The sequence below is a fragment of the Trachymyrmex septentrionalis genome, unplaced genomic scaffold (genome assembly GCF_001594115.1).
Source record: "Trachymyrmex septentrionalis isolate Tsep2-gDNA-1 unplaced genomic scaffold, Tsep1.0 scaffold1, whole genome shotgun sequence".
Taxonomy (NCBI): Eukaryota; Metazoa; Arthropoda; class Insecta; order Hymenoptera; family Formicidae; genus Trachymyrmex; species Trachymyrmex septentrionalis.
Genome location: NW_017304123.1, coordinates 1,145,896 through 1,157,551, shown reverse-complemented (window position 1 = coordinate 1,157,551; position 11,656 = coordinate 1,145,896). Strand labels below are relative to the sequence as shown.

The 11,656-nt window shown below is 30.8% G+C and overlaps 1 protein-coding gene across 11 annotated transcripts in view; it reads left to right on the top strand.

The window, feature by feature from the left end:
- Positions 1 to 9,075, top strand: part of LOC108753133 (homeotic protein female sterile-like) — a 34,500-nt gene extending 25,425 nt beyond the window's left edge. For 9 of the 11 annotated variants that reach the window (XM_018495149.1, XM_018494513.1, XM_018494750.1 and 6 more), the window contains 8 exons: positions 2,168 to 2,256; positions 2,564 to 2,681; positions 4,245 to 4,625; positions 4,745 to 5,359; positions 5,865 to 6,010; positions 6,576 to 6,728; positions 6,815 to 7,123; positions 7,673 to 9,075. In XM_018495149.1, coding sequence (XP_018350651.1) covers positions 2,168 to 2,256; positions 2,564 to 2,681; positions 4,245 to 4,625; positions 4,745 to 5,359; positions 5,865 to 6,010; positions 6,576 to 6,728; positions 6,815 to 7,123; positions 7,673 to 7,738 — 1,877 coding nt within the window. In that variant the 3' untranslated portion in view covers positions 7,739 to 9,075. The remainder of the gene's footprint in view (positions 1 to 2,167; positions 2,257 to 2,563; positions 2,682 to 4,244; positions 4,626 to 4,744; positions 5,360 to 5,864; positions 6,011 to 6,575; positions 6,729 to 6,814; positions 7,124 to 7,672) is intronic. The other 2 variants (XM_018494665.1, XM_018494596.1) reach the window with 2 other exon arrangements.
- Positions 9,076 to 11,656: the final 2,581 nt, after the last annotated feature.

Here is an 11,656-nt window from a genome sequence, read left to right as displayed (position 1 = left end):
ATATATATATGTATAAATATACAAGAATTTATTGTGAACGTAACCGATAATGACGCTCTAGGATGCTCCAAGAAGCAATCCTTGGTAATTGAACATGTCATAATACGAGCATTAAGGATAATCGAATTTGCACTCGAGTACAATTAAATAGTATCATGAATCATACACTCAGAGCAACGTACTTACTGCCCCGACGAAATAAGAGGAGATAAGATAAGAGTTTGGGCGATTAATTACTACGATAACTTGATACAAACAAACCGTAATTGATCGGAAAAAAGTGTTCGTCGATATCTAAGAAAATTATTGATATGGAACTATAAGCATTTACAAGTAGGTGCAAGAAATGTCGGGCAGATTGATATTACCATTTTATGTTTCCCAAAATACTGAAAGTGACTAGAGAAATCCGAAGAATTAGCTAGACTATGAGAGAACAAATTTTGAACGGCGTATGCTGAACTAGATAGATACTACGCATCTATTAAGATACAATCAGCATTAGTTTATAACGCGAGGTATAGGGCATTTTATAAATGATATTCATATTGCCTTCCAAAATTTTTGTAGCAATTCTATATGCAAGCACGCATCTAAATTTTGTTTTTCGCGTTTTTTCATCCAGACCGGAACGTTATTCTTCCTGCTATGAATTATTCCTGCTTGCGTTATACGCAAGAGCAAGATTTAAGGATTCTAAATATTTTGTTACATTCAGAAAATGACACTATACTTTTTATTGAATTGCGCTAATTATCTTCCTCTTCAGAGTCGCATGTAAACGTTCCGTCTGTTTTTTGCGTATATCGCAAGTTTAATAGTAACGATAAACACGGTCGTACGTGTTCTCTGTACATAGTGAAAACTAATATATCATAAAATATTAATAAATAGTTGTAAGTTACACTTATGAAGGAATAAAACGACATACACGACGCGCGAAACTTTTCTAAGTGCATACACAAAGTTATAAAAACGAGTGAAATAGACATTAATTCTTCAAGAGTCGCGGTTGGCTCATATGTGGTGGTCCAGTTAACTATATTATATAAATTAAGATACGCTGGTACTCCTCCTCGTTGTTTTGTTGCTTTCATTTGTCGTCGAATGGATTTAGCAAGCTTGTCGATCACATTCCATCGATAAACTTCAGTGCTGTGATTTCACAACTATTACGATCACGATTTGTTTGAGAGCACACATCAGACAAAGATAATACTGTCTTGTGTTACCACAGTTTTCCATGTATTTACCATCGCCGCTGATTTATGTAATACATATGACAAACATCGAGCAGGAGTCTCTTGCCACCGATCTCAGTGTTGCGCTAACTACGACTTTAACATTAAACAGTTTTGTAAGAGTTTGTCACTCTTGTATCATTCATCTTTAAGTTGAGCCTGTATTGTACCATTTATGTGACCTTTATTTACACATTACTCCTATTATTATATAATATTACATTAATTATATTATATTATATGAAAAGAGATAAAAGAAAGACGGCAATTTGATGATTTTTGTAGTCAATGTTTTATAATCGTCATTTCCGCCACCGTAACGATTATTATTACTGTTATTGTAATAAATCATGAGTATCGATACACTAGAACGATGAGAGTAGGCATGTTCTCGCATATATATATGTTGAGACATATATGTATGTGTGACAATTTCGCGACACGTATGCATGTATGTGTGGGCGCGCGTGCGATATGTATGTATGTATGTACGTGTATACATATATATATATATACACGCAAATATTCATAAATGAATTGAATACAACTAACTTTACGTAGAATGGGAAGAAAAAATTGTTCTGCGTATTAAAATTTTTTAATATAAAAGAATCATTAAGATGAAAGTCCACAAAAAAAAAAGGAGCATACAATTGAGATATTTAAATTAACATTGTTGTACACAGTGATACAATTATAATATAAGCATATGAATAAAATCTATTAGAAAATATATGCACAAAGTTGTTTGATTTTTGTTTCTGATGTATCTTCGCATTTTACTTGGCGCTTTGCGACACTCAATAGCTGGTATCCTCTGCACAATGCATTTTGCTAGTTCTTCATCGACCTGTGCTCTTGATGTGACAGAAGTATGGTTGACCGCACATAACTCACTACTAGATGCACCTTACATTCAATTTCAGGAAACTCCTCGAATCGTCCACATAGAAAGAAAACAAAGAAGAATCCACCAAGTACAGGACCTTCTGCAACAACTGCTTCTGTCGCATCGGTAAGATTGACTGATTGTAATAAGTCTCAGTGAAAATTATACGTATATATTTATTCATTATATTACACTAGAGGGTAAATTTTTATAAACATTTTCTAGATAATGCATATTATTTTGTGTGTTTCTTAATATTTTTAAGTAATGATTCTGAATTTACAATAATTTACAAATTATTCGAAAGTCTAGTGCAAATTATATTACAAATATATGATATGATATTTATAACAATGTTTGTCTCACTTCAACGCATATAATAATTTTAATATGTGAATATTGATAAGAAGGATAATGTACTTTTCATATATAGGCACCTACATTAAATCATAGTGGAGCTCTTTTAATGAATAATCAGCCACCGGCAAATTCTACGGGACCAATAACAAAGCCGCCTGTTACTCACCCAAGCAATATCCCTTCGGAATCAGGTATTGTATTAATAAAATCATGAAAAATAACTCTAATATTAATTTTCACATCAGAGGAATACTTTTTTCTTTTGTAAGATATATTATAATTTAAAATTAAATTTTCTAAGATCTTTCTCGACACTTACACGTTATTTATCGCACTTGTTATATAGATATATTGTAACTATTTTTTTGGGATTAATTTTTTGTTGTATCCGTGGTTTTGTTAATAGACTTAGCAATACATGATCATAATTAATAATGATTTACATATTTTTTAATCTGTAATAATTTATAAATTATACTGTCCGACAAATTTAGACTTTTTTCCAAACCACAAACGAAACAAAGTGATGCTTACGGATTTTTTTTCGCTTAAACTGAATCTGTAAATAAAACTATTTTATCACTTTTTTGAGAAAATTGAACTTAAAAGTATCGAAAAAATGGCATTTTTTATATTTTTTAATTGAAATATCTCATAAACGTGACGTGATAGAATAAGTTTATTACAGATTTGGGTTCAGTGACAAAAAATCAAAGAAGTTATTTATTGTATTGGCTGCTTTATGCAAGAAGTAACAATTATATGAATGAAAAGAACGGAACTTAAATCCGTAGATGAATGCAATCTTTTGAGGATCGCTTTTATTCTCGAATTTTTTAAAGTTTTATTTTTTTACGACGAATGGAAGAAGAATGGAAGAATAGCTGAAGAGAAAATAATGCAATGCACTACTTATTTTTTTTGGAGAATTCAGTGCTATTAGTACTTATTCAAATCAAATTTTTTGTTAATTGTTTAAATAAATTATATTTTCTAATTTTGATATCAGATTTATAATTAGCGATCTCATAAATCATTGAATGCAGCAGGTGATTATTTAAATTGCAAGCATACGCGATTTTCAAAAGATTTATCTACGGATTTAAGTTCTTCTCTTTTCAACGCTAGTTAAGATTTATGAAATTTTATATTTACCGCTGAGAATGGTTTCAAAATAGGAGTTTTGTATTATAATTGACTATTATATCGATATTTAATTATTAATACTATGGAATTTTGTACTAATTACCGCGTTGACTCTTAATTGCCTGCGAACGTTTTCTTATTAATTTTATTCTTTCTTTTCATTGTAACTTTCATGAAGCAGCCAATGTAATAAGCGACTTTTATTACATTGGTTGCTTTTATAGATTTTTCGTTGCTGAAAACATGAATTTCTAAAAAAAATTGCTCTATTCCATCACGTTTTTGGGTTACTTTAGTTTAAAGTACCAAAAAATGCTATTTTTGATACTTTTAGATTCAATTTTCTTAAAAATGATGCTATAGAGCAATTTTATTTATAGATTTATTTTCAGCGACAACAAATCTGTAAAAATCTCTGTTCCGTTCGTAATTTAGAATCCATGTCGGACAGTGTTATTTATACATAATTTTTTTTTTTAACAGTATTTTTAGTGACATACAAATTACTAGAAAGAAATACGTACCGTATTATTGGAAAAAGATGTTAATATATGATTAAATATTAAATTAGTAGACTATGAGACGTGTAAGTGTAAAAATTCTTTTAGGGGGCAATAATAATCAACAGCCTGTCGCAGTGGCTGCTGTTACAACAGGGCAAAGTATACCTGTCGCGAGTCACGCATCTATGCCAGCTCAACCGTCACGACCTACAGCTCTGGCTACGGCCGCTCCTGTAAAAAAACCAACACCAACACCACCACCACCACCGACAACATCTAACCCACCAACTCCGTCGGTCTCTGTACCAACTCCACCGCCCAGCGTCACACCTACAAATACAAATTCTATGACAGCTTCGCCAGCTGTATCTCAACAACCATCGCAGCAGCCAACGTCCATTAGTTCCTTTCCAAATACATCCGTATCCACAGACGGAACCAATTTAAATCAACAATCCGATCTTTTACAGCCATACAATACTTTAGGTATCTATAATTAGATACAATTGGTATTGTTTATAATAAATACAACGCGTAAAATAATTTTTTATTATATATGAAAAGCAAATACAAAGTTAATCATCTTATATACGTATTTTATGTAGCTTCAGTGCCTACTACACAATCCTCCATGGATCAAACACTTGCAATCAAGAAGGAGTCTTCATTTATTCAATCACAGCCCACCTTGGATCAAACGCTCGCTCTCAAGAAGGAGTCTTCATTTATTCAAACATCTCATACAAATAATACCAATAACAACACCAATCTCAATTTACTACCGGAACCTGTAAAACCTGTGAACATGATGCCGACGAGTATGGCTTCTAATTTGAACTTGGGCAATATCAATATGACAAATTTAAATATGAATTTATCGCAAGGATTGGCGGCACATATGTCTATGCACAATCAATTAGAGAATATGATTAATACTACTGCGCCATTGACTAATATACAGAATTCGCATAACGTTACGATGTCGCAGCAGCATTCCAATGGATTTCCAAATACAAAACGTGGAAATTCACCGCCCAATATGCTGAATAATAACGGCATTCCAGGATTAAATATGGGAATGAATATAGGAGGCATGAGTTCGATATTTGATCCCCTTCCTATAGCATCTATGCCGATGCAGATTTCTCAGATTCCCATAAAGAAAGAAGAAAAGCCCTTGCCAATTTCTCAGCCTCAACTGACGCAAAAGCCTATGGATGGTTCGTGCCTTATATTTATATATAGCATGCTTTTCTTTACACATAGACTGCACAAGTACTTATTCATCTTTCCTTAGCTAAAAATACTAGTAAATTGTACACAATTGAAGAAATGATTCAAAGAATAGATATTAGTACCGCAATAAAAAATCAAAATATATAATTTTATATTAATATGTAATATTATATAAAATAAAATAAGATACAAAAGTAATGCAATATATACTAATATTAGTATGTAGTATAAAGTAATACAATGTACATTAATTGATTTAACACTAATAGTTTAATTTTAGTAATGCTACGTAAATTTACTTTTTTGCTTGATGTGCTCAATCTTATTTTCATTATAATTCCATTTTTATCGTTTAATATGGTTTTTCGAATTTTGTATGTAGAATTATTCTTCCTTCATCTTTACTAAAGTAACAATGCTATTTTTTACATGTTTAACTGCTATACTCTAATTGCTTTACTAACCAGATATATAATACTATTGCTCTAGCAGGAGCTTTTTTTGCAGAAATGAACACTCTAGGAATGCCACCAATGGGTAATCATGCTAGTACTCAATTAATGCCTGAAAAGAAAATGACTCCACCTGATTCAAAGAATCCTGCTGCAAACTTTGCATCAGCTTTTAAAAATAAGGTAAAAAGCCATTGTTTGATTTGAATATTTACATCAAACTATACATGCGAAAAGCATAAATTAATTTTTTAAATATATTTTTTATACATGTTTGTTTTATATATTACACATATTTTTATATTGTGGCGATTGCATTATCATAATCCGTATAAATGATATTTGCGAACTCGCTCTTTGTTCAGATTCCGGCACATATATAATATACGTTTGTACTTTTCTTTTGTACATATAAGAAGTTAGACAAAAAGATACTCAAGACAAGTAGATCTGTTAGCGCAGAGACTTTTATTGTACAATATTTATCGAAAATTATGACCTTTCCGATCGAGAAAACATTTTTGTTTATATTTGTTTCGAGAAAGATCGGTAACGGTAACGAGACTAACTTTTAGTCTTTTGAGAGTGAGAACTTTGCGCAGTTGATTCATGAAAATAAGAAAGACGAGAAAACATGGTTGAGACAGACGGACGGACATTATAATAAATTGTTCTATTTTTAATTTTAATCTTTGATGCAGTTCGAGATTTTATTCCTTAAGTTTTATTTTATTTTTTGGTTATATAGACTGTAGAACAGAACGTAAAGAACGCATCATCTTGGTCTTCCTTGGCGCAAGCTTCGAGTCCTCAATCAGCAGCTGCAGGTAGTAGTATGAAGAGCGCAGCGCGAGACTCATTCCAAGCATTTAAGAAGCAAGCTAAAGAAAAGCAGGATAGGGTTAGTTTTAATAACTTTACAAAATAACTCTATATGTCACATAATATTTCTATAATAATATTTTCATATTAATATTTGTAAAACAGCAAAGAGCCTTATTAGAGCAACAAGAAATGCGTAGACAACAGAAGGAACAAGCGGAACGAGAGAGATTACTGCGACAGGAGAATGAAAGAAGACGGGAACGAGAGGAAGAGGATGCTCTGGATAAAGTTAGGAAAAATATTGGAGATCAGCAAGGCAATGTTATGACTGCCACGACAAGAACAGAAGAAGTAAAAGCCATTACTGACACAGATAGCAGTAGTCCGAGTCATTCGTCCAGTCAGGACAAGTCCGCTGCAGAAAGGGAACGTCTAAGGCAACGGGAGCAAGAGCGCCGACGACGAGAAGCGGTAAGTACTTAATATTTTTGGGTTGATGAAATTTCTATCTGTTGTAAAACTTTTTAAGAAAAAAATAATAGAAACAAGTTTAATATAGAAGTATCATTAAATTAAAATAAACAATATTAGGAATTTGTGTGACTTCATCACGTATGAAAATCTAATTTTATATAATCGCATGTAAAAGGAATTGTTTCTTGTATGATCTGAATATAATTTGATATAGATATCTTTATTAAGAATAATCTTTATAAGTTAATAATACACTATTTAGAAATTTAATTGTTATAATACATACATGCTAAACAAAGTTGACAATATTATTATAAAAACAAGCAGAATATAATTATTAAATGAGATATAATAAAAATAAAATTTATATTACATGACATTAATTTTATTAATTATTACAATTTGATCAATTTTTTATAACTTGCTACATAATTTAAAGTAAACAATCAAATTTACTTAAAGGTAATATTTTCATATATCCATTTTATTACCTTTGACGCCCATAATAAAGGGATTTGCGAAGAATGGTTATATTTATCTTTTCAGATGGCTAGCCAAATTGACATGAACATGCAGAGCGATTTGATGGCTGCGTTTGAGGAATCTTTATAATGTTACTATATCCTGTTTATAATAAACCCACAAAAACTTTGCAGAACTCGGACGTATGTTTAGCATTGAGCGATGTTATAGAAATCTTTAAATGCAACGTCAATCACACAATATAAACAAAAACAACGGAGATAATAAAATCAGATAAATAGTAACGATGGCGACATAGACCGTGTGCTAGTTATAAAATAATATAGTTGAGTGATACGGTTGGAACATTTCAACAGAGAACCCATTTGGTCGTCAGAAGATTCAAACAGTTTATTAAAACTGGGACAAACTGTATTGTCTCTAAAACGACAGACACTTAAGTGCGACTATGTAATTAGATAAATACTTATATGATACTTCGAAAATGCTACACTGATATTGTGTTACATTTTTCCGGTTTTCATAAGTTTGTACTTTATGTAAATTTGAAAACAACATATGAAAATAAGAGACGTTTGCATGTGATAACCGAATGCGTGCGTAGATACGAATGTCGGCTTGAAGAAAAGTAAAAAAATCGTGTACATTTAGTTAAGTTTTGTATTTTTCCACATTGAGTCATTAATCGTTGGTAGGATTACGTATACAAGCGTTTCTGCCAATAATATATGTAATTATTAACTATCATTAATAATGCCCTTGCAAATTTCTTTCTTGATTATTCATATACGCTCTGTAAACACAGAAATATATATAGCTAGGCGTATATGTGAATGATAGAAACATGTAAAATAATACGAACATCTCTAAGAACTTGGTGAATTTAATAATGATCATCACGGCTGTCCATTTGTGACTTCAATTGATCAACTGATCGATCAGAATATTAACAGTGTATACTATTGATTGCGATTGATTCAAGAATTATTACGAGCCAGCTGGTCGATTCAAAGTTATTCATTAACTCACTTTAGAACAATGTCGTCAATTATTACGAGTAACGATAAGATGATTCTAGAATTGAAGTAGTTTTGATCCTACCAACTATTAGATCAGACTATGTACCTAAATCTCGGTATACTTTAGGCTCATGGGAAAGAAAATCGTGATGTACGTATTAGGGAAGAACATGTTAGAAAAGAATTATATTTATTCGATTGCTAGGATATGATATTTCACGATATAGAAAAGTTATTAAAATATAAAAATTTTTTGGGGAAATTTCGGGTAAATTTTTTCGTGTAATTCTGTTTTAAAACCTACTCGACGTATCATGAACGAGTATGAAACGAAATATTCGTTGAACATTTTGGGTATGGCTCAGTTAATAGAGTCGCCCGAACAAGGTACGCGAATCGAGTAAATTCTAACTAAAACAATTTTTTAAATTTAATTCGCCAGAAAAGTACAAAAAGTGATTCAAACAAATTTTTATTGTGTATGTTATTATTAATTATTTTCTTAAAAGTATTTAGATTACACGTTACGACTGTAACGGCATTAATAATATACAAAGTATAAGATAAAAATAGTACTATTATTATATATAAATTATTTGTGTAACTACAATTTTATTTTTTTAGGAAACCATAAACTTGTATAGTCTTTGTTGTACATATGGCGATACTTATCGGCAATGAGCAATCGTTATGTTGGCACAATTAATTAAAAACTTCGAGGTTTTAAGCAAAATCATGATTTTTATACTATAAAAAAACTATGATGATTTAATGGCCGGGATTTAATTGAACGGGGAGAAGAGTGTGATAGGAAAAGATTTTTTTTTATAAATTCAGAATTTTTTCTTTGATAAATGTCATTCCTCGAGCTCTCTATTACAGATCAAGTGAAAAATTGAAATAACATGATGAAGAATTGAAAAGAATACTAGAATATTATACTATTGATGGAAATGCCAATTTCGAATGTTCATGCCACCCTTCACAATCCTATTTTCATTATTTTGTATATTGGAGATAAAGGGGAGCTCGTCTCAGAAAAATAAAAACGATCTTTGGGCAGGTACATGCTATTTATTCTTGGGTGTTGTTTGTTTCATATCAATAACGATTTGCTCTCATTGATCGTTGATCATCAACATCTAGCAATATTAGAATATTTCTGTAATTTTTTGTTTTGATGTGTCTTCGGGCGCAATACGAACGCCTGTTTGCAGTTTTTATCTAATCAAAATTAAGAAGGATCTATGATCTAATTCTTAAAATATACTATCTACACGCTGCGATAGTAATATTCGCGCGGTTTAGTATGTACAATGATTTAGTCATCAGTATGTTATTGTTGATGTATACATACTTAATAAGGTAGTTCGGTGCGAGATTAACAATTTAGCGATGTATAAAAATTGATAAGTATGTGTTTTTTTTTCATATGATATACAAAGTATCTTAGTATCATGCTTAGTTTGCAAAAAAACTAAAAAAGAAATTTTTACTATCAGAAATGATTTAGATTCGAATAGATTTATGTTTTGTTTCATTTCATAAACTTCGGTTGTTTATATATATGTAAAAAGATTTTCCGTTCGAATTATTATAACGGTTTAATTTGGACATTATAACTCACGATAATGTTTAGGATAGTAAAATAATAATGTAAATTATTGGCAGAAGCTATTGGAATATCTTCAAAAATTATATTCATAATTTTTTTATTGAGTAAATGCTAATAATACGAATGCATTCAATTTAACGATTGCAAAATTGCAAAATGTTTCTGCTGATAGTTTGTATTACTAGTTTACTATTATTTCGATATAATGTCCTATAAAAAGTGAATATTTTTGTTTCTTTTTTGTTATTACATATTTCTCATGTGTGCGGTCAGCACAAGTGAGCATATTGTTGCGTGACAATGTGTGATAACCAAAATAGAAACAAAAAAAAAAGATATAAGTACATGATAGAAAGAAAGGGATAATTAGGCGGGAGAATGAAAGTGTGAAAGAGAAGAGTGCACGTAATAGATATTAAGATTGTATAATATGTAGCTTGTAATTGTATATACAAGGTAAAATTGGCAGCATTCGGAATACAGAATATCTATGTATAAAATATTAAGTACTAATAATACAAACGTCTATGTATGTGATAAGATTTATAAGAAAGCCGACATATAGATTATATAATCAATTAGGATCTCAGCATAAGTTAGGATATAAACATACACCACCCATATTTCTAAGTAACACCAAAATCACTCAGCTCTGTATCAAAAAGTAATTTTTTATATAAGTTCCCACGAACGCACATCATCTCCAATAGAACACAAATTTTAGCAAACTTACTACGATTAACGATAGCAAACATTTAAACTGGTTGTACATAAATAATAACGAAATGAAAAATAAATGGCTGAAGTAAAAGAGATGTTGCTTGATGTTGTTAAATAAGGAGGGAAGAAGAGAGAGAGAGAGAGAGAATGTGTGTGTGTGTGTGTGTGTGTATGAGTGTGAGAGAGAGAGATAGAGAGAATGAGTGTGAGAAAGAGCAATTGTTAATTGAGCGTTAATTGCGTTCATGTATCTATATTTCCTTTTTTCGTTGTATCGATGGCGCTAGCTCGTAAAATTACTTTCGTATTTATGTTAAATATAATTTTTTATAAATAAATCGAATTAAAAACTGATTCGTCAAATACTACAGTGAGTTTCAATTTTTCCAATCTTGTAACATAATCTGTGTTAGTAAAATATAAAAAAATTTGAGATATACCAAGTTTTTTGACAACCTTAGTTTTCTCCTTTTTTTTTTATTAACGCTTTAGAGGTTACGTAATTGATATTGCACAATACATTTTTTTATTGAATTTTTTTATGATATACATATTTGCAATTTTGATTTATACATATATGTATCTATTATAAGTTTCTCTACTTATTTAACAACATCAATCTACATTATACACGCACGCACGCGCGCACGCACACACACACGCGCGCGCGCGCGCACACACATACACACACAG